At 33.3% G+C, this 25,100-nt stretch overlaps 1 protein-coding gene across 2 annotated transcripts; it reads right to left on the bottom strand.

Moving 5' to 3' along the window:
- Positions 1 to 296: 296 nt before the first annotated feature.
- Positions 297 to 24,385, bottom strand: LOC125057536 (kinesin-like protein KIF19). 2 transcript variants are annotated; one of them, XM_047661289.1, is made up of 15 exons: positions 24,039 to 24,385; positions 23,367 to 23,435; positions 21,626 to 21,736; positions 20,553 to 20,738; positions 9,061 to 9,186; positions 8,248 to 8,363; positions 7,000 to 7,173; positions 6,576 to 6,741; positions 5,325 to 5,440; positions 4,811 to 5,086; positions 3,997 to 4,153; positions 2,681 to 2,894; positions 1,826 to 1,955; positions 1,138 to 1,275; positions 297 to 781 (listed from the first exon to the last, which is right to left on the bottom strand). In XM_047661289.1, exons 1-15 carry the CDS (start codon positions 24,105 to 24,107, stop codon positions 691 to 693), a joined length of 2,139 nt encoding a protein of 712 aa, XP_047517245.1. In that variant the 5' UTR covers positions 24,108 to 24,385; the 3' UTR covers positions 297 to 690. The 2 variants fall into 2 exon arrangements, with proteins under 2 accessions (XP_047517245.1, XP_047517244.1); XM_047661288.1 differs by having other exon boundaries at positions 3,997 to 4,174; positions 24,039 to 24,382.
- Positions 24,386 to 25,100: the final 715 nt, after the last annotated feature.

Raw genomic sequence — 25,100 nt, 5'->3', positions numbered from 1 at the left:
TTTCGATTTTATCGCGAATAATGTTTAATTAATACTTATTTAAGTTCCACGAATCTCTCGTGTTATAATACTAAATGTACATATTTATTAACCCATTTATTTAAAAAAAATGTTCTATAAACTACTATTATATCTTCTATACTTTTCCATAAAACGATACATTATTGAAGTAATTGAGGTTTTTATAACGTTTATGAATAAAACCGTTAGATAATAAATCGAAATGAAAACAATACTGATTCTTGTTTTTTATTAAAGAAAACCTTAGAATAAAAATTAACACAGGTATTAATTTAAGTAACGAAATGTGTCTAAATCAATATATTTTTTTATTAAAATTCCTATAGCGTTTAACACTTTATAACATTTAAAAACAATCAACGGACATATTCTATCACACTGTCTATATAAAACCAATTTGTTTCACAACAGGTTAAATTAATAATGATTTCGTATATAAACTGATCTAGTTTTACAATTACAAGCAACATTTTTATAGGTGACAATTGACACTTTAATATATATCCAAATATATATGCGTGGACATAGACTAGAAAGATAACAAATGACAACAGACGTCGAACTCCTTTGAGTTTTCAAGATAAAAAATACTAACTAAAGGATTTATTTCAATTATTTTATATCCTTTAATTTTTGTCTTGATCAATTGGCAAGAGATACAAGTTATACTCAAGGGTTGCTATTATCGTTGTTCCGCGGAGGCGCCATCACTATACTGTCATCACTTGAGTATCGTTTAAGTGTTGTGGCGCTTGCGTGACTGCAAATAAATTATTATTTATAATATAAGTGACTGAAATGGTCAGTACATATTTCACTATCCTCATGGAACCAGCCAAGGAAACGAATTTTTTTTTCAATTCAGGCCGATCTGCTATGGAAATTCATGTCAAATTTTTATTGATTAATTTTTTTATTTTTTTTTAAAGGGGTCCCTACATCGTAGCCTATCAGCCACGCAATCTGGCAGATTTGTGACCGAGTGGCCAAGTAGCAGGGGAGTGTCAGAATCTTGATTAATTAAAAGGGGTTTAATTGAAATTGAAATATTCTCATTAATATCTTACCTGACACCAGGAATCAGTTCTAATTTTCGGTATTTCGATATAAACTGACCTGTATCTAGTGCGCGGGCGTGGTGTTGGGGCCAGTCTGGGCAAACGATCTAATCCCAATCCCAAAGTTCCTCCAGAGCCAGAACTTGACCCACGACCGGACCCACTTGAACTTTCGGACCAGGTCAACTCTGACATACTAGAATGGTTTAAGGAATTTTATCATAAATCTTGATTATTAAATGAATCAATGGCGTTACAACCTTTTAAGGTCTGGGCTAAGATTTCTGTGTCTGTTTCATGAACATTTAATCTAATAGGCAAGTAGGTGGTCAGTCTTCAGTTCCTGACACACGCCGTCGACTTTTTGGGTCTAAGACAAGCGGGTTTCCTAACGAAGTTTTCCTTCACCGTTCGAGCGAATGTTAAATGCGCACATAGAAAGTCCATTGGTGCACAACCGGGATCGAACCTACGACCTCAGGGATGAGAGTCACACGCTGGAGCCACTAGGCCAACACTGCTCGAAATCTTGATTATTACACTCCTAATTTTATATAGATTTATTACGAGTATATTAAACCAGAATACGCACAAATACGCAATATTCTGTCTTTATCCCTTTGCTAATAAATAAACGTGACAAAACACTAGGTCTATGAATTAATTATTACCTATTTTTATCGAAAGTGATTTTTTAATTGTCTTTATAGATATTAAAACATACGGAACAATTAATAATTAAATACCTTGAGGAAATAGGTGGTAGACGATATGGAGTGTACAGATCACTGGTCTCCGTGTACGTCGATGCATGAATTTCTTGTTGATATAATTCGTAGAGTTGACCCAAGTCAGACTGAACTGCAACGCCTGCCTCTATATTAAGTCAACAATAACAAATAATCATTTTGTACTTTAACCTAAAAGGCCGGCAACGCACCCACTAAAAATGGGTGTCTATGGGCTGCGAAGACTGCCCTTTTTGGTCGTCCCGCAGGCTCGTTTGGCCCCTATTATATAAAAAAAAAAATATAAAAAAAGTAGTTGACGAAATGAAGTCTTAATAATTTTTACAAGGATTTTGTGAAGAGCATATTGTTTGCTACTATTTTAATATTGCTACAAAGATTTACTAGTAATTTCATTGATAATTAATTAATATTAATTCCATCAATTTTTTTAATACAGTTGTTTTTGCTATTTTTGCTTCAAATGATTACTAAGGCTTAATTTAATTTAATAATTAAATTTAATTAATTTCTCTTCTGCCTCGTAATTAGCTACTTATATATGTGTGTGTATAAATATATATAAATAATGATTAATTAACACTAAGATTAGCTTTTACTTTCTTTGTGTTTAGTTTAGTAGCGTAGTTTGTTAACGATAAAACGTTGTCTAATAATTTATGTAACCTGTTTTTAAATGAATGTTTAAACTTTAAGGTAACGTAATAAATAAATAAAATTCTACGTAGAAGATATTATGGGTGTTATGTATGTTGTGAGATAATAGAAAAATCGCTTATGTAATATTTTATGCAAATTTAGGCGAGAAACAAGATTTTTAGTAATTTAAACTGTTTTCTAATAATGAATAACCTTCGAGTATCCTTCGTTGCCTGGTAATAATCTCATCAGTGAGTCGTCTTTGGGCGTCTCTCCTTTGTAAAGCCATGTCGCGTCTCCGTAATTCATGCGCACGCGCTGCTCTTTCGCCTTGTAACGCTAGTTTATCTGCTTCTAACTCATGAACTCTGCATACTAGGGAAAGCACTTCGCGCTCTGGGCCACTTGTTATGTGGGCTGGAAGTTCCTATGAAATACTAAATCTAAAATATAAATCTATAGACTATAGATCCGGCTCGCTCATGAATATTGTAAATACAAGTATAACCGATCTAGCCAGGGCCGTGAGACGCGTAACATGAATGAGTATGATTTTAATTTATGAATAAAGTAGTAAAAATGTAAGAGAAAGAAAAAGTCCCTGGACACAATGGCAGTGGCGTAGAGAGTATTATTATAAAAATAAAAAAAAGACTAGATCCAAATCGTAAAAATACTGAACGTACCTATAAATAGATTATTTATTACGTTGTAACAATATTTCAGAAATTGGAGCGATTTGAAACTTTTACTATTGGAATGCTACATTATCATTTAAATACCAATTTTCAAATATGTTTGAAACAATAGTATTTTTTCTTCATATAAATTCAATATATGTATTAGTACAAAGTTTTTTTTTTAATTTAAGCAATGTAAAAGGTTTTGGTTCTGTTTGAATCATTCTCAATTTTGTAAGATTTTTTTAAATAGTTTTAGGAGGTATGTGTTAAAAATAGAATACAATTTATAAAACTTAAAATAAGGTATAAATAAAAGGTGAGGTATAAATAAAAAATGTTATATCTCCTAATAATATAACATTCTCGTGTCACAATGTTCGTTCCCATACTCCTCCGAAACAGCTCGACCAATTCTTGTTAAATTTTTTATGCATATTTAGTAAGTCTGAGAATCCGCTACTATCTATAATCCCCTAAGTGATGTCCACCCCAAAAAATTTATTTTCATTATTTAGACAACCTTTTTTATGATACAGCATACAAAAATACATACAACCCTTAATTTTCATCTACCCTCTACGATCAACCCTTATTTTGATTTGTTGCTTAAGAACTTATAACTTGAACACTGAGAAAAAATATATATAGAGAAAAATCACAGAAAAAACTAAAAAGTTTTTCATTCTGGAAAACCGAACAGTCTCTGGGGTAGCATAGCAAAATGTTCCATGTTGGTATGTACTAAAAAGGTAGGCTAGGCATTAAGGAGATACGAAGTTAGCGGGGGCAGCTAGTTATTTTATAAAATAATATTTTCTTACTGAGAAACGGACACGGTAGTAGTACCTTTTCCAACTGGGCCCCGCGAAGCCTGACTTGTTCTAAAAGCCTCTCAACTCGATCCCTTTCGGACCTTGCGGCTTCTTGCTCTCTTTCAACGGCCGCTAGTTCCGCCCACGCTTGTTCCACCGCTACTTCCGCTTCCGCCCGCTCGCTGTTCCCGCTTGACGTCCCCGTCACACCTCTCATGAATTAATTTACACTTCAGAATATAAATAATAAACTAAATGTATAAAAAAGAAGGTAGTGTTCTCTAGTGGACGCTAAGTTCCTTTGGGTAGCTGCGCCAGCGCAATAAGTATATTAAAAATTGATAATTAATAATATTCATAAAAATAAATGAAGGATCTTATCACGAATTCATAAACAGACATTTTTAAATTCAGCTATTTATAAATTTATCGAAACAACATAAAAGAGAGTTTATCCTTTTCATGGTATCTTGAGAAAACGTCAATCTTTCTTTAAATAATAATAAGTAGTAGTATATCAAAAGTTTGTTTGAATATATTTTTTTATTAAAAATAAAATTCATTTATCAATCAAGTGAAATATCCGACGGTCTTAGGTCCTATTGTAATTCTTATCTCGATTAACATTCTTGTCTTGAGCGCTGTCTAACACGTCAAACTTCATATAGAAAAATCGGTTTAATAGCTCTTGAAACTAGATTTAAGTGTAACTAGAATACGGGCCTAAAGTCAGGGAATAACGCCACATTAACTTTACCATAATAGATACTATACCCGGTCCTGGGTTCCATTGCCTGAGAAACAACAGTTTGTAATATATTCGTAATACTAATTAATAAGGAATTTACCTATAACTTTGCTGTGTGCTTAGCCGCGAACCCGTTAAACTAATAGGTTTATACAGCCTATTAAAGCGAGCCTCCCAATGTGATATAGACGCGTGCTGTCTTTCTGCATCCAATGCTAAACCCAAAAGATGACTATCGAGCTCCATAAGCCGTCTACGCAAACGCATCTGTTGTTTGAAAGTTGAAACGATTGCATCTCGTAATGATTTTAGATTTTCTGTGTTCTCTTCTTTGTCTTTGGTTTCTTCTATTAGTTGGTTGTCATCTATTGTTTTACTGCGGAACATTGTTGGGTAAGAGAAATGTACTACCAAAGACAGTCAAAGTAATTGTCTATGGTAATATTGTTTTATTAGATCTATATTAAATTAAATAAAAATAAAAAACGTAGTAGCAACAAACATCTTTTTAATGGCAACACAATCGAGCCATTCTTAATTCGAATTCTAAATTAAAAAAAAACAAAAGCTGAAATTCATTCAAGGAATCGTGTCGGCTATAATCTATTGTTTACCTTGAACGGTCATCCTTCATTTTGACTTTGAGCCTCGCGATTTCTTCGCGAAGTTCATTAATCACGCTGCGATACTGCGACAAGTGCATTGGAGTTTGAACTAATTCACGTTCAACCTGAAATGTTTTTTTCTTTTCATTATAACAAATGAACTTTAACACCTAACCGCTCCTTAAATTACTTTTTCTAGGTCTTGGTTGATCACCTAATACCTAGTAGGTACGTACGTTTTAAAGATATCAGTGAAATAAAAAGAAAAGCATTGCGTGCACTAACATTATAGGTATGAAAGCATCTACTATAATAAATCCTAGCTTGTTCCTTTTTTATTTATTTATATATAGCCGGAACGTTGAACATCTTCCTTGTTTAACAGTATAAAAACAATGTGTTATTGAGGGTAGTATGTATAAAACATGGCTTTAAAAGTGCGATAGAATGAACTTGTAATTAATTTATAAAAATTTAATACGTCAGTCACGTGCCACAAAACGGTCACAGATTATTAAAATCGACGATAACGTAGCATGCTAGTAAATTATGTCTTCGTCTATCTAATCCTAATCCTGGAGTTTATTTTTTTTGAAGACTGTTTTTGAGGTCTTTGTGTAATTTAAGGACGATAACAATTTGTCTTTGGTCACTTATAAATTATTTGAAAAGGGCTTCCAAATATTGCCGAATAGCGTTTAGCGTAGAAACATCAATAAACCAAGTGAAAACTGTACAAGAATATGAAATTTCATATGCAATTACAAATGAGTTCCTCAATATAAGGTGTTTGAATAACAACTAGAAAATAAACTTTTATACCCTTTAATAATTCAAGGATAGTGCTTCGAAGCGGTCATTATGTGCTAATGACTTGTACACTGAATTATTAAGTCTTTTGTTTTTGTGTGTGATCGTAATGGGGCATGGGGAGGTCATTTCGACTTATAATTTTTTAATAGACATAACTCTTGAGAGTTCAGCCTATTAAAGAAACAGTAAAAAGAAATGTACCGATTAAAATCTTAGCCGTTAACGGTAATTTTTGTTAAATTCTACATTATTTTGTTTAGTGTTTTATAATGTAGAACATTTAACAATTCTAGATACTAGCTTACATTGACAAACTTCTACCTTCATCAACAACTTTTTAATTTGTAATATAGTTTTTGAGCACATTGTTTTTGTGTTTTTTTTTTTTTTATGGCCTGGTAATATTTTTATGTGTACAATTTATCTATCTATCTAACGCGGACGCACCTTATTGGTGATAGTAGACGCACGTTGCGCGTAATGCAATGTCGAACGCGTTGTATCACGATGCTCTGCTGCGGGAGAAATGTGGGCTATCATCGCCGTACGACACCGCCCGCCCAATACCTCCCGTAAAAGACGTGTTAGCTTCGAATCCCGATAGTTAACATATCTGTAATTTTTTTACATGTTAAGCCGTCTATCGACAAAAAAAAAACGTTGGTCATATCAAATTTAACTTGGAAAAAATGTGTTTTCGACGAAAATAATGCATACAGTATACAATCCATATAGTACAGTAATCCGGGGATTACGCATTAATACTCATATTCATTCTAATAGTAAAATTTCAATGGTTTTAACGGTAACAAGCGTATATTAATGTAAATACAATTAATAGCAATATTATATTACGAGGTATGTGACGTACCTTGCACCACCAGAAAGCGCCATGATGCAATTTCCCAGGGCAAGAAGAGAACGGTTGATATGAGCTCCTTCCAGTCTTCGGGCCTTGGAACCGGCTCGCTCAGAACCAGCGAGGTCAATGAGAAAAAGGCGGCCACGTTGCAAACCGGCTGACACCGATTTGTTTATGGACACACTATTAAAACCAAAATATATTCTTGTAGAACCAAACCAAACAAGATACGATACAAAGACTTAATACTAACTCTGGTAATATAACGCCTACTAAAATGTTTTGTAACACAATATACTACTAATAAAAAAAGTGCGTGCGAACAAAGTACACATGTCAGAAGCGAAACTTCTTTGGCAAACTAATTTTTAAGTCTTGATCATATTTATACAAATCTAAAACTTTACATTTCCGAGACTTAGAGGGAGGGAAAAAGGAAGATATGTTAGGAATTTAATGAATTTATTTGTCATTAAAATATTAAAAGTGTCGAAAATTTTAGATTTAATTTAGTTAAATTTTATAAAAAATTATTTCTTCGACAAAAACGGTGCACATCTTCGTGACGTTAATATTATTATTATTGCGTTTCATCCGTAAAAAATTTACCTTCATGCACCTAAAGAAGTTTCACTTCAAAAATATACGTGTCAAAGTCCCTAATAAAGTGTATAATTAATTTTGTAATAGCTCTTTAAGCATTAAATTGTGATCGAAGGGAGTCTTTCGTAAATAATAAAAAATAGTTTTTGGAAATTAATTAACTTAAAGGCTTTTACAAAATCTTTAAAGCGTCTGTGTACCCCAAAGATAACGTGACCAGACGACCCGTTTTGAACGGGACTGTCCCTTTTTCCAATTATGAGTCCCGGTGACGCCGAAATGAACTGTGGGACGCAAAATTGACATATTTTCAGAAAGCGCGCGAAAATTTAAGCAGCAGAATATAATAAAAAACGTGCCAAGAGTTTTATCCTTATTTGAAACAGTCACCAGCTATATTAAAACAAATTTGTTCTTCTGATAAATATAACAAAACATTTTGGGTACCTATATTTTGTGATTCGTAACTTTTATGCCAACTAACTTTTTCTAAATAAATTTAAAAAAAATGTTTTCATTGACTACTTATTATTTGACCTAAATTTAACCAATGTCCCGTTTTGAGAAAAGAAATGGTCACGTTACCCTAAGAGCCTTTACATCAAATGGGAAATTATAGTTATGTGACCGTTATATTAATAGCATATTAAAAACCTGAGAAGAGCATGACCCCTAGACGAATGTTGATTCGCTTGGGTCGGTTCAGCGGTCCGTGATCGATCTCCTCTGGCCAAAAGCTCAGCCACATGGGCAGCATCCGTAGCTCGAATCTATCAAAAACTAAACCTTGTACCAGCTGTCTGGCGTTATTACCGCAGATAGATTACTTAAGATCATAATAGAAGTATTGGCGTAGTAGTTCAAGCCACTGTCATCCCTGAGGTCGTAGGTTCGAACCAGGGCTGTGCCACCAATGGACTTTCTCTGTGCGCATTTGGCACTGGTACGGTGAAGGAAAATCGTGAGAAAACCGGCGTGCCTTAGATCAATAACGTCGGCGTGTGTTAGGCACAGAAGGCGGATCACCTATTTGCCTATTAGAAAGAAACAAATGATCACGAAACAGATACAAAATTCTGAAGCCCAGACCTAAAAGGTTGGAGCGCCACTGTTTTTTAAGGCAACGTCGCTGATACATTTCTATATTGCTACAGCGAGTCACGTCAGTGAAGAGTTTTTATGATGTAAACAGATTATGCATGGTAAGAGACAACAAGGTAAGTTATAGCAGGCTCTGCTTCGGATTTACAATGTTCTATTTTTAAACTAAAAACTGAAAACCATAGTGCTTTAAATGTAATAGATTATGATTTTTATATATATATTCTGTAAAATAAAAAACTAATTCGCTCAGCTTCTAAATTCAAAATACAAATTGTTTGTCGAGTCTATAGTTTATACTTACTTCTGAAACGGTTTCTTAGCAATAACTACGTACTATTATTTTAGTTGTACCCGGCTTTATACCTCACTGAGTCCGGCTACCACGGGTGCTCCACTACCACCTTCATCCCGCAACTCCAAAGGACCCACACTGGGGTTCAGCAAGTCCCGAATGTTCTCATTGTAAATTTCAATATAGGACATTTTTACCTGCGGAAAACTGTTGTTAAAGTTTCTTTGTGTTAATTATCATATTAAGTATTTATTTATGAAAGCACACCACATCCCCTAATAAAATTTTCTACAGTTTTAGTTCTAAAATATATGACAAGGGAAATAAGATATAAAATAAAATAAAAATGATTGAAATGTATTGTTTTGTATGTGATATAAATGTAAATAGTTGCCGAATTGGAGTAATCTCTAATGGTAGCCTATTTTATTAAAAATATGTAATAATATATCTCCCCATATTATTTTATGGTACTACAACTTAAGCTCACAAATTCGCCTACCTTCAATTAGCATTAAGAATACTATGAGTCATTAACTAACTCATAATATAATTACAACCGGAATACGTTTGACTGACTTACCTTTAAATGTATCAAATAAAAGTGAAAATATCAAAAATAATAGTACTTGGCAAAGATAACTATAATCTAGCGTAAGTAACATTTAAGTTGAGATCTTTTGAAATACGATTTAACAAAGTATGAAAATATAATAAGCAACAAACAACTAAACGCATCAGTTTCGAGTTAAACAGACCATTAGTCGCGAAAAGCAAATACAATTGACATTTTTTATTGAGTTCCATGAGGCTTAACGTTGTTTGATGAAAGCATAAATAATAATCAATATATCATAAAGGCGTTATGTGTTCGGTGACTGTTTGCTTTCTATATAAACACGGAACAACAGTAATAGTTGATTGATTGTTGGGATTCTACAAAAAGTCCTGAGAGTAGGGTCTCAAAATTACGCCGAAGAAGAAATTTTGGCGTTTTTTTTCTATTAATAAGTATATATTATTTCAATACTTTAGTTCATTGAATGTTATTTATAATCTTGGTGAAGGATTACTAAATAAATGGAGTGATCTGGACCTTTACTTGTGAAGAGGTGCTTACTACTAAGGATTGACTAGGATTAATTTCTTGGTGTATAATAAAATAAATAAAAAAGAAATATGTTCGTGGTTAATTGTTATAGTTAATTATTAAATAGGCTTTTTTATTTTCTATTTTATGTATTTATTTAAGGTCTATAGTTCTAATCTTTATACCGCATTAGCGTCGAGTTCTTCAACGCGGAGATATGGAAAACACCACCTTAAATTAGGACTAGGTATAGGCGCTAGACTCTGAAATGATAGGTTTTGTAACCTTAGAACACTGATGGGTAAAAAATAACGTTACTTGGCCCAGTGGGCAGAAGGAACGGAAGCCCACCAAAACCTGGGATGATAAGATAAAAGAAGAGATAGCGGGAAAATTGGATACTAGCGAAGATTAGAGACAAGTGAAGTAGGTCTTCACTCCTTTGGAGGTCGTTTTATAAATTTAATATTTAAAATTATAAAAGGCTAATATTTATTAAGAGCTGTTCAAGACAACGGCGGGTCAGAATAGATGATGGTAGTAGGGTATGAAATCTAATGAAGGCATTAGAAAGATTGTCACGCAGTATGGTATCTCCTTAATTGTGTCGGATGAGCCTAAATAAATTCAAAACTAAAACAATTATTGTATGACTTCAAATAATCTCCTCGTAAATGTATTAACATTTGATAAATAAGCCCGTGACAAATTGAACTACTTGGTGCTTAGTTAATAACAAATGCTATACCAAAATTGGTTGCATAACTCAACTTTACTACTATTGTTTTCTTGATTAATACAAGAATAGGCACTTCGTGTACCAGGCAAATGTTAATAGGATTACTATTGCTCACAAAATGGCCCTGAATATTTAACGAATATACCCTTTCCAATTCAGCCTTCGTGACGTCAGCAGATTTGTGAAGGCTATCAATGTGTTAACTCCGTTAATATTGTTACCAAACTTGCAGTTTTTTTTATGTATAAATACATACGGTACGTTTTGAGTCTCATAAACATATGGTAAGATTCAGAAACGCGACTTAGGCCTACAACGCAGTAGCGGCTGGCCGCGATGCGGCGTGCCGCTGCGGTGGGCCGCACATCGATTATTACATGAAACCGCACGATAACAACGCACTAATTTGCGGACAACCGTCAACCGCTCCGGTTGATCTGGAGCTGCGGCGAGCCGCACCGGTTGAATGATGCGGCGCGCAGCGTCCCCTCCACGCACTCGGCGCGGTTAGCCGTCCTACCTACGTCATCACATATAATTATTTAACAAATGTAAACAAAATATTGTAAACCTAATTTATAAGAGTAAAAAATAAAATATGTTTATTATGGAACATAAGATACATGTATCACTTATTCCACGTCATTAAATTTGAATTTGTAATATTTCAAGAAGCACTGACGAGTGATGATTGCGGCAGACCGCAATAGGGACGGTTAGCCGGAATACGGCACACAGTGGGCTGGGATTTCAAAGTTTGGTCTTAAGAGATAAATATAGTTTTGGTATCTAGACATATATTTAAAACGTTTTTATTCTTTGAGTTTTTTTTAATTAACTAGTAGTTTCAGAGATATATATAGCAATTTCAAATTTGTATGAAGTCATGACTTTTTAATTTAGCAATCCATAATAAAAGAAACTTACATATTATGTATAATAAATTGACTAAAGCAAGTATGTATACTTGTAAAAGATCTCTACAAATGTGTAATCAATATTTGACATTTTTCATCACGGACCACCCTATGACGTCATTTGTTTGTCATCACCACCCTATGACGTCATTTGTTTTGATACTTTTTTTTCTGAGAATCAAGTGATAAGAGCGCAACAACAAATGACGTGTCGTTACCTGATTGGTGCGTCGATACTGCACAAATTGTTCTTTAGTGTTTTACACTTTAGTGTTCTATTACCCACCATAATAGACGGACCACCCCATACATATTATTATTTATTATTATTTGTTATCATAACGTTTGTAAAAATGTTTCAAGATTTAGTGACAAACCTTGATCTCTTCGTTATTTTAAAAGTCAGTGGTAGTATTAAAAATAATGATATATTATATAGTGAGATAAAGTCCAAACTCTTAGTCAATTTAAGTGATGAACACGAAAAGTCTTTAAAATCGTTTTGTGCAAAATTTTGTTTTAATTTAAATAGAAGATGGCAAAATGCTCATTGTAAAGGCGATATTTTCAGAACTAAAAATAGCGAATGGCTACAAACAAACGTCATATGGCCAGACTTTATGAATGGTTTAATAAGCAATAATGATGATCGTGCAGAACCAAGTACATCAACTCAGTTTGTGTCCCAAGCAAAAGTTTCTATCGGTGTATCTACTGAACAAAGTCCTAGAAAACCTTTTTGTGAACTAGCTCCAAAACAGAAAAAAAGACGAGCCGAAAGCTTTCATTTGTCTTCGGATGAGATTACATATGCATATTTTGCGCAATTAAAAGCAGACGGGAATGAGGATATTGCAGAAATACTAGAACATTTATTAAATAATCGACAAGATGTGCAAAAAGTTAAAAGGTGTATATCTGTCAAAGAAACAAAACCTACGTAAAAAAACATACAGGATGCTTTTAAAAATAGAATAGACCTTCTGATTGATGTTGTCAAACAAGGTCATGGCTCCACCAATGATGGAAATACCACTAGAAGATTTTTTGCAAATCCTAACATTACTGCTGAGATAACAGGTGTTAGCGAGAACTTAATAAGGCGGCTGAAGCTAGAAAAGACTTTCGTAGGTACCACCAACACCATTCTAGAAAATGCAGCAGAAAAGCTACAAATGAAGATATTTTAAACAATTTATTGACCAGCTCTGATCCACTCATTTCAACGAAACGACAAAAATTTGGCAGAAAACATAAAACCTTGTCAAAAGAAGCACAAAGTTTGATTATTGAACGGGCAGAGACCTTTGATGATGACGATCAGGAAAATTTTGAAATAGCTAATGTTGATATCCTGGACACTGATTAAATTAAAACAGCTAGTTTGTATTTTTTTTACGTATTTTGTTAGGCTTTAAGGCCTAAGGGGGATACCACTTAGGGTGGTTAGGAATCGAAAACAAATGTTGAAATTGCGACCAAATCGGGGAAAATCGAGACTCGAGAGTAAGCGTAAAAATAGGACAAATATACCTGTTATTAATATGTAATTGACTTTACATGAGAAAATTTGAGACTTACGAGATTTTCACTGTTTTTTGTTTTGTTCCATACAAAATTAACTTTGAAAATAAATAACTCCGAAAATACTAAGTTATCTGAAAAGTCGTTTCAGTAATAGTTTCTTATAATCAGTAGAAAAGTCCAACTGAATGATAAAAAATTAAAAAAAATAAACTATTTTTTTTCAAATGCTAAGTCCACTACCGGCCCGTTTCGTTCCACTGTGCGGCATGCCGCTACGGCAGACCGTATTTACCGCGGCCTACCGCAGCGGCACGCCGCTAGTGCGTTGTAGGCCTTAGTCTGACTCTCGTACGTCATAAATGTATTGGATTTTGACATACAGGAGCATACGTACTTAGTTGTTTCTGAATCTTACCCATATGTTCCAGTTAGCTACGAATCAACGTATTCTATCTTTTTGCGTAGAATATGGATATTGTACAGCTTGCCAGCCAGTAGACTGTGAATTAATGTGTGGTTACATTTGTATGTTTTAAAAGTCAGGAGAATCTGTATAGTATACATATGTAGTGTATGTATGAGCAAGCTGCACTAGATATGAGAAGGTGAGAACTGAGATGTAAAAACCTAACAACCCTACGGACCCCTAAGCCCTACAGACGTACCTTAATACTCGGAACAAACGCAGGCTGCGATTTCCCCGTACTAGACTATCTAAAGTTTGTAATAATTTTATGGGAAAAGGGATACTCTTCTTTAATAAAATCCCAGAGGCTCTATTATATCTGCTTTAATATAAATTTAAGAAATGTATAAAAGAAAAGCTGTGTAAAAAGGCTTACTATAAAGTTAACGATTATCTAGTTGATAAAAAAGGCCTGGGACTAGTGCTAGACAGGTTACTTCTAATTAATTTGCGATATTTGCTTCATATTAAATAAGTAGTGTTTGATGATTTGCTATTTTAAAAGAGTACCGAGAGTTTTTTACGCCGGCTTTTTCTCTTGGCCTACACCCTCTGTCTTCTTTGCCGATGAGTAAGGATGTCTACCGATTCAAATCTAATGACTTGGAATAAAATAATTTTAAATATAAATAATGGTGGGATTATCACAAAGCTATCGGGCAGGGTCCCCCTGATAATGAAGGGCTTATAGAAATCTTCGCTACTTTGACAAGATGCGAGAAATGAATAGATAATTAACCTATATAACAAGGATTCAATTCAACACGATATGTAGGCCAAAGCGGCTTTCCAAATGTATAGAACATTATATTACTAAGACGTCACTTTTGTACAGATAGTGCAGTTATCTATATATATAAAAATGAAACCGGTTTTCCGTTGTCACGACATAACATGAAAACGGCTTGACCGATTTGTGTGATTCTTTTTTTATAATATTCCTTGAAGTACGAGGATGGTTCTTACGGAGAGAAAAAATAAAAAAAAATTGAGTGAAAAAGTCTAAAAACAACACTTTTCTATATTCCCATACAAAATATTCATAATAATATTTAAAGGCAATTTGAACTTTAATACCATATCATAAAGTTCAAGTGTTAGTGAAGGGGTTCCGGGAAGGTATTTTTTTATTTTTTGACATAATGTATTTGTTGTATTATCAACTTTCTTTTTTTTATCTTACTAGCTAGACCGGTGTCCCGAATAGCAGAATAAGTATTAAAAAAAATAAAGAATCGACTGTTAGGCGGTACGATGTTCGCCAGGCCAGCTAGTAATAAATAATAATTCAACGCCAACTGAAATCTTGAAAAGCCTTTCCAGGCCTACATATTGTGTTTAACAGGCGAATAAATCTTATAATCGCTTGCAGATCTTTTGGCAACGTGCCGACACTCTATTTAAATTGTTAACTGGAGCATTTCAGTCAAGACAAGTTTTGTACGATAAACTATATTGTTGACTCGACTGTGATTTGCAAGTTTATAATCATACTACTTAATATGGTATTAAAGTGGCTTCCATTTATATCACTATAAAACATTTGGTAATTAATTAATTGTGTAATAAAGAATATATTGGAAAATATACCTGTGATGAAACATGAGAAAATTTGTTTTTAACTGCATTTTTTATTTAAGCACTTAAACGTATTTAAACAAATTACGTTGAGTGATATATATATCTATTGGCTATTCTTCTATCGATAAACCGATAGAAATTCCTTTTTAACAATGTGTTTGTCACCTGACCTGCCTCTTTTGCTGTCATTTCATAGGTTGTAAAGCAAAATCTATGCTAAAGAAAATCTATAATTACCATCTTGGTCATCAGCTCCATTTTTATTTTTTTTATTTATTTACACTTCGTTGCAAATAAAAGAAACACAATACATAAAAATGATAAGGGATGCAACGGGCGGCCTTATCGCTAATAAGCGATCTCTTCCAGGCAACCCTAGTTAAAGAGAAAAACTAAAAAAGAAAAAGAATTATTTAATTTATCCATAAGTTACTCTCAATAATAGAGGCATAAGTTTGGTCACCGTGATCAAAATAATCTATTATATTCCCCAGCGAACTTCGTTTCGCTTAATATGATTATTTTACTTAGCCTACCTTTTAGTACCAACAAAATATGAATCATTTTTCTATGCTACACCATAGAGACTGTTCGCTTTTCCGGAATAAAAAGTACTAAATAAATCTAAATGTTTCCATTTCTTTCTCAGATTTTCAATTCTTTCTCTAAATAAATCTTCCAACTTTAGCAACTCATTTTTATTTATATAGATTTTTATTATTATTGTCACGTAAAATAACTTATCTATAAAACAAGCGAAGTGATCATCTTTTTCAAGTGATCTTTATCAATATAAGTAATAAGTATAAGTAGTAAGTATACATATGTTATACAATTCGATTTTTATGTTAATCATGCAGTATTGACCTTGTACTTAGGGTGTCTACCCTCCACCCACTTTAGCCACCAAAACCACAAAACTTAATCACCGGCACATACCACGCGTTCAACGAATATTACTATCATACATTTCTAGGAAAATTTATCTATTAGAATATCGCAAACATTTTCCGAATCGATTTTAAAGCAATTGTCAAGTATTCAAAGCTTCACTTATAGCTAAATCTTTGCTTGTATTTATTGTTTAACTGATGTTAACTGTCGTAGCTCATTGTAAGTCTGTGTTTTCGAAGCTTCAAAACGCATGCTTTATCTACTTAAAAAAGGTTGTATTGTGAAATTATTTTAATTAAAACAAATGAATGCATATTCAAATAGCTATGAAAGTACGTTATGAAAGCTGTTGCTATGTTATAAAAACGTAAGATTTATTGTGTCGGTATTCGTGGGTCAAGGACTTCTCTGTGATTAATATTTTGAGCAAACAAAGAAAAAAGCTTTTGATGTGGAATTTTACTTCATACAAGGATGAACGTTTCAGCCTTGTAAACCTGTATCTTTATCCGAGTTTCCTATTTTTCTTTATCTAATATTTTAGTTACGATTGTTAAGTTACAATTTCATTTAACCATTTTAACCTGACTTAGTTCAGGGGCTCCAATACTTGCGAAAGCAATGTAACTTGTTATTGCATAAATAAATTTTGATTTTTTATATATTTTTAGAAACCTACTGGTGTTCAAGTGCGTGCCCCTAAGTCGTAACGGTTTGGATTTACCTGGAATGGCAGTTCATTCCATAAAGTGGTGGAGCGCGGCTAGTAGGTAGTGTCTTAAAAAGCTCTGTCGTGAAACGCTAGACGTCAAGGTGGAACGGGTGAAATTTCGCATTCAGTCTTGAAATTTAGCCGCAGATATCAATCCAAAGAGTTCTTCGGAACACCCCATGCAATATGCGATAGAAGATGCAGATAGAGCCTATCTCTACGCAGCGCCAAAGAATTAACCGAATTAAACGTCAGTTTCGAGCCAGTCTTCGTTAGATGCGGTCAAAGCTGGAATTGAGAAGCCCCAACCCAAAGGGGGAAACAGCCTTTCGATTCTGTAACTCACTTTTCGAACTCACACAGCGGTTTTCACAGCGGCGGTCGCGCTCAAATCAGTCGTAAAGCAGTCATTTTTATGATTTGGCATTCTGATAACCAATAAACTACAAACTCCCTCCTTATCAGAACAGAGTTACAGAATCGAAAGGCAGTACTCCATGTGTGGTTGGATTTGAGCTTTATTGAGCACGCGAAATCAGGAGTGAAGTACGGTCGCGCCCTGCTGAGCACATCGAGCTTTTTAGAGGCTAATTTAGCTTTCCCTTCCAGATGACTGCGGAACTAAACACCGTTTAGACATGACACCGATACCGACTATTCCGTTACTAGCTGAGGCTTTGAGGGGAGTGCCTACGAATAGAAGTGTTACGCTAAACGAGATTGATTAGAAGAAATCTTTGATGAGAAAACATAAAATATCTATAGGCCCTTAGTAAAATTTGTCTCGTGAAGACATCAGCAACCTATCTTGACATAAGCCCTATGGTGGTGAATTCCAAACCGAGATACATAATATTCCAGTGAGAACCCAGTATGGTTATTATCCTCAGATTGCATGTTTACTAAAGCAAAGTGCAAGTCTATTAGACATATTAAAAACATGATCAACATTATTTTCTTTAACTGTCTGTGCCTTGCCCAAATTGTAGAATTTTGGGTGTAAGACATGCAGGTTTCCTCACTATATTTTACCGTACTAGTTATTTGCGCATATATAAAGAAATATATTGGTTTTCAACTATGATGCGGACCCACGGCCTCAAGCCTGGACACGCTCTCATCTCTAGATACACATCATTCTCTAAAAAATTTCAACTAAGAACTATAATAATTCAACGCCTTATGAGAGCAAAAGTATAGTTATACATAATTATAATATTAGTACAGAATCTATTAATAATGAAATAAGATCAAGGTTTTCTCAAATCCGTGGCACCGAAAGGAACGAGGTCAAACTTCGCAAATATAATGAAAGTGTCGACAAACATTTATTTTCTATAGAAAATCGACTTGCAATTTTAGAACGATACAGAGTTGGTAAATGTGTAAATGTGTGTTGGTAAATGTCCTTCCGAGGATAGAATGATGCTTTGCAATTTAACTAAAGATATCTTTTCTACTTTTGATGTGAATACTTACATTAACTAAATTAAATAAAGATCAGTCGTGATCAGCTCATCTTTCCTATATAGACTAAATTTACCACTAACGAACATATTTTTCAAAAAAAAAAATAGTTTTAATAATTAAAAATTGATAAATAGAAAATTAAAACAAATTTAAAAAGCTTGATCCCTGTGGCAGTGTTTTAATGGCAGCATTTCCTCGCTGTATTGCGATACTTATTAACTAAGCGAGGAAATCACCAGCTCAGAGGTTACCGGTACTACCTACCAGGCGCCAACTTAATTCTTTAATTAGGAAAAATCTAAGTTGGAAGAAAGACTCTTTGGAAAGAATATTTGAGCCGTTTATTATTGTCCTGCTCTGCAGCCGCGCCAGCTTTTCTGCTTGTCAGAGGGAGATGAAACGGGGCTAACGTGTCGACACAAGTAGCATCCCATACCAAAGCCCGTCCCATTTTCCAAGGGATCTAAGACATCCGGCCGCTTGCAATCATCTCTTCCGTTGGCTCTAAAATGGCTGAAAACGACCTGCACTCTTTTGACAATGGAGGCCGTGGTGTTCAAGGCTATTTCAAAGCCCTAGGGACACTTATGGGGAGTACATATGGGCATGGCAAAGCGAAGGGAATGCGAAGTTATTCAGGTTCCAAAAAGGGTGCCAGTGTTTGGCGTAGGAAAAAAACAATTAGCTCGTCATAAAGTGGGTATCATTTATTTAAAAGTAAAAAGCGAAAACGTATCGCTTTACCGTATATTTTTTAGCCTACATTCATCGGAGTGAATAGAATTTCTAGACAATTTTTTGAATACGATCTGATATTCCACATTTATTTTTGCCTCGTATTCTGACAAGCCAACATATAACCAGAGAGTAACGTAATTTAATTGTCTTTGATTCAACTCATAGACGCTAGAGTAAACTTAACATACTTCTGACTTCATGACATTATTATGATTCGTTGATCCATTTATTCATCAAACTTATATAAAGGTGAAAAAAATTGTGTGATTAGGAGTCCATGCCTTGTTACATTATGAAAATGTAATACTTATTGATTATACTTGTTAAAAGGTAACACGTTCACGCTATAGTAATCTATGCGTAAACAAAATGCCCTTTCATCACGATAAATAGGTAACAAAGAAGTTTAACAATTAGAGTTAAATATGTTTTTATTAATTTTCAATAATCCTTATATTCAAAAGATAATGTCCTAACATAATATGAAACGCTAAATATGAAGAAAACTTATGATATTGAATTTTAAATGCATTAATACTTAATTCTAAAGATTTAATAGTGAAATTATTATATTTTATACAAGCGTGTACTGTTTAATATAATTTTGAGTTGGTTATACATTTTTGGGTATTGAGAGATCCATGTTTTTAATATTAAGCAGCCTAAATAAAACTAATTGAAAAATATTTCAATTTACACTAATACATAGTAGAAAGAGGTAAGGTTTGAAGGCAAAGAGCATTAAATAGGCTCCAAAACTACGAAACCGAATTGAAAAATTAATTAACCATTAGAATCCAACACAACACTGAAAAAAATACGCTGTCAAATCTATTGACAATTGAACAAAGTGATGTACTACACTTTTATAGAAGTTAATAATATTAACAAAAAAACAATATCATATAGCAGAGTAGTAGATGCCTAGCTGAGTTTTCGGGATCGCATACTGGAAATTTGCAAAGCATTCATAAGAATAGGATTTGTGCTTCGAAGGGAAGAATGTTTACTAACATCAGGCGATCTCAAGCTTGTACAATGATTAGAAGTTTGTTAGAGTGTAACTCGTCTGTTTGGGCTCCGCATGAAACTAAATACTGCCTTATGTTGGAGCGCTTACAGAATAAATTTACACGTTTTTACAGACTGAATGACATCTATCCCTACGTATTCCTTGTACCCAACATTATTTGTCTTAGCTTACCGTAAGCTGTGTCCGACACTGTCGACATTTTTATATGTTCGCACAGTGAGTTCACAGTAGCATATTATAGTTATTTTTTTTACATTATCGCATTGGTAATACTGTTATCATAGTGTATGTAATAAATAGCCAGCCGTGTGAAGCCGTAACGCTAGTATATAAATTTCGTCATATCGAAAGTTCCCATACAAAATCATAACGTTTAAAATAAATGAGAATACATACCTCGAATGAATCAGGGTTCTCACTCTTGGCTATCGCGCTGAATAAATGGCTCAAGGCACGCGACATCAAACCCGTCATCGTATGCGTTTTGCCAGCCCCGGTAGCGCCATATGCAAATACGGCACCAGCTATTCCATTAAGGGTATCACCAACCAACGGAGCGCATACGGCATCGTACACTTCGTCCTAGATTTGTCACAATTTCCATATAAATAAATAAAACAAATGGTACCTTTAACAGATATTCACTAATACATTATTTAACTAATTGTTACAAGTACAACTTTGATGTGGCAGTCTAATGAACGCTGACGGGCGCTGACGAATGCTACAAAGGACTTATAATGTTGAAATAGATAATGTAATTTTTTTTACAGTACTGTTCTTATATGTAGAATGTAAAACGGTCTTTGTTACGTCAGTAACAAGAGACGAGAGTTATAAAAAATTTATAAGTTAATCAAATCAATATTTAGTAGATGTCTAGACTTCTAGATTAAAAATATATATGTATAAGATTACACAGCAATGCCGCTATTTCAAAAAAAAATGTGTACAATTCACACGTGGTAGAAAAGAAATTGTAATGAAATGTAATTTTAATTTTTAAGTTTAATATCAATCTTTAATTTTGATAAAAACTAAAATAATCAAAGTTTGAAAGTCAATGAACGACAAAGTGATAGTAAAGAGACAGACACATAAATTAAATAATATATTAAAGAATATTAAAGTTCCGTTGGTTTCATCTTTGCGTTTTACATTCTTATATAATGTACATAAAAATTCAATTAAAAAGACTTGAATTGTTTTAAAATAATTTTTGGACAACTTAAGACGTTTTCAGCAAGCTAATAAATATGAATCCTAGAACAGCTTTTGTTCGTAACGGTATTAAGAGTCGCAAAACCGCCTTAAAAAAATTCTACGAAAACCCGCTACTTAATTCGACGTTACACATTAAGACTCAGTGTTAATTTAATTAATTAATGTATAGCTTAGGGACAACTAACTTCATTATTCCAAAAAAATCGTTTATAAAGTAGTCCCATTAAAATAGAATTTCAACTTACCTGCGTGCTACTTTCGCCAAAAACTTTATCGTAGACATAATGTTTATCATTGATGCGACGCTGTCTGAGAACATCGCGGCGACTGTCTGTCTCCTCCTCCAAAACCAGCATCTGCAAATAAGTCGATACGTTCGATTCCCGGTGGAAACTCATAGAAATTATTTGTCTAGTAAAGGTACAGATAGCACATACGAGGTGACGGGTCATCGTTTTCAAATTAACATAATTTTCATCTATTTTTATTGTAAATAATAATTTATTTTAGTTTTTCAATATACTTTACTTTCTTTTTTTTCTCATTACAGACTTTAAGTTACAACACTTTTTACTCGACTTAAAATCAAAGGAGATATCAATAGTACGTATATTTTTTTATATTTACGTAAATATTAATATCTACTATATAAAAATAAGTCGGGTTTTCCTTCCTGACGCTATAACTCCAAAACGCACGAACCGATTTTCACGGTTTTGCATTCGTTGGAAAAGTCTCGGGCTCCGTGAGGTTTATAACATAGAAAATTCAGGAAAAATTTCAACAGAAAAGCAGAAAAATCTTACAAAAAAAAAAGATTTTTGCATCTTTTAATCACCAAACGACATGTTACATAAAACGAAGCAATCTGGTGGCGAAACGGAGTTCGCCGGGTTTGCTAGTTAATCTATATAATCCAAATGGCATCTGATTCCCTTACGTCAAAATGTATTTTGACAATAATTTATGGGAGTCATAATTCGCGCTGTCTCATTTTTTAATTTCTCTAAGATTGTGAGATCTAACAGCATATAAAAAGCAATATAGTTAAAGCAAAAGCCTTGATATATTCATTACGTTTGCCGTCCATGACAGTGTCCAGTACCGCTGGATGATGGATATATAAAGGCATTATATGTGTTTGTAATATACTCGTATACATTAAAAGTATTTGTATGACAAAGGCTTAAGAAGTTCTAATACTATACAAGTTGTATAACACAGTATTATCGTGACAGTTTAACTCGGTCGAAGGCGTTTTCTGAGCCATAATTGAAAAATCTGGAATTCCAAACTGCTTTTAAAATAGGTTTATTAAGTTCTTTTTAACTTTTACTTTGTGACACGTTTCTTACGCGAAAAACAATAATTTTTTACATAAAAAATACCCATTTACTATACCCCCATTAATCTCTTTATCATTCGCATGACATTGATGATAGTGCATATAAATTATGATAAAAGTTGACGTCATCGCCTCTACCTCGTTCCACATTCACGTCAGCGATGGCTATCGTTGGAGAGTCTACGGAACTAATTCTGCTTAAACTCTTGTAATATTTTCAACGTAAAATTCTTAGTTACGAGGCTACTGGCTTCAGCGACCCTCATATCTGAGATCGTAAGTTCGAATCCCGTTCACCAATAGACTTTCTGTCTATTAGCGCATTTATAACTCGCTCGTACGGTGAAGACAAAATATCGTGAGGAAATAGGTATACCCAAGGTCGAGGGGATGTGTCAGTCACAGAAGCCTGAACACCATGCCTATTAGAAAAAACAAATGATTGCGAAGCAGTTATAGAAATCTGAGTCGAGACCTAAACGGTCGCTAAGGTTTTTTTAAGATTCTTTATATTATAGATAGTTTTATTATATTTATTCTAGATAGTTAGATATCCCTAATTTTTGTTTTTGAGCAAATACTATAAAGTATAGACGCAATGCAATTTTGAATACAGAGTATATAGTAGGCTCAAAAGTCACCTTATCACTAACAACATGAACGATCCGTGAACCTTCGTCAGCTCGTAGAGGTCTGACTCGCACTGCAACCTGTAAAGAAGAATGTTTTAATCTATATATATATATATATATATATATATATATATATATATATATATATATATATTATATTATATTATATTATATTATTTATATAGAAGAGAGGTGATGGCCCAGTGATTAAGCTTGCGACTCTCAAGGTAATGAGAATGAACCAACCAACTTAGTCTTCTAAAAAATGCAAAATTGATAAAAAAGGAATTGAAAGAAAAAACCTTTATTATTATAGATTTTTTTTAAGCTTGCATCACGTATTTTAATTTATAAATCTTATTTATAGACTTTTCTTTAGAAGGATTCGTGTTGTATTCGGATAACTATTTAAGAGTTAAGGAGGGAGAAGATTTACATATGTACATACTATTTATATTCGAATTTATTTAGTAATCGGGAACGTACACTGTATTGTTTTCATGTTTTTTACATGTGTTTATTTATCTTTTATTGTGTCAAATACAAGTTATTGCATAGGAACTTTTTATTCATTATGTTTTCCTTGTTCCATAATACTCGTATAGGTGATTTGTAAACCGGAGTATATTATATATCTAATATATTATTTAAATAAAGAGCGCAAAATACTAAGGTACTTACCAGAAGCTTTTCTTCGGTAACCGAACGTCCACCACTGAGTTTATCCGTACCAAAATTTGTTTGGGTCATTATTAAAGATTTTTGATTGTTTTTAAATGATTTCAATAAGCTTGATAATAAGTTAAATATTTTCGAAAATTTTGTGATATTTTTCTGAAAGTTTATTAAGCACACGGTCTTCAGTTCCGTACATATTCATGAACTGAACATGAAGGTGAAAAATGTAAATACAGCCTTAACTTATAACGTAGTTGCTATGGCTGCAGTTTATCATCACAAACTCGGAACCGCCATGCGCAGTTGTAGCAATTAATTTTAGGTTTAACCCTTTGTTTCATATTATTTATTACAAATTTTACATGGTTCGTTTACGCATATTAAATGGTCGCGCTTAAGAAATATTTCTTTTAATATTTTAAAATCACAATGTAGATGCTAAAAATGGCTTCAGAACATAAATGGCGCGAAGACAGTATAAAAATCGACGCATTGGAGTACCTATACTGTGTATACTGTAAGATATACGTATATTATGCCACATCAATAATTTTAAATTAAGAATACCGAAAATTAAACATCAAAGATTATAATAACACATAAAAGATTATATTTGTTTTTATTCTTATTTAGATTTCTCCTTCTCCTTCCTCTTCCTAGGCTTAAAGGCTACTTTATTATGTACAAAAAACTATTTTTGCTTAGACGTTTTTATTTGATACTTCGAGTTTAGGCCTCTGTTTTGGAAAATTATTAGATACAAAGTAGGTATTAAACCATCCCTATACCATAATTAAACGCCATTTAATCTCTTAAAGAATATTAAACGAAATTAATATAGCTGCTATGAAAAGCAGTATGAGTTATAAAAAACATACTTTTGTTTCATAAAAGAAACTTATTTTTAAGAATTTCTTAACGAGGCGATTTCTATGTAAGATTCGGGGCAATTAACCAAAGTCTTCTAAAAATAACTAGCAAATTAGCAAATTACGTTGCATTGTACCAGCTTTTACTTCGGCATCTTTCAAAGTTAAAAATTAATGGCGAAAAATTAAAGCAAGT

This window comes from Pieris napi, chromosome 16, assembly GCF_905475465.1.
Source record: "Pieris napi chromosome 16, ilPieNapi1.2, whole genome shotgun sequence".
Classification (NCBI taxonomy): domain Eukaryota; kingdom Metazoa; phylum Arthropoda; class Insecta; order Lepidoptera; family Pieridae; genus Pieris; species Pieris napi.
This window is presented reverse-complemented; position numbering and strand designations above follow the sequence as displayed.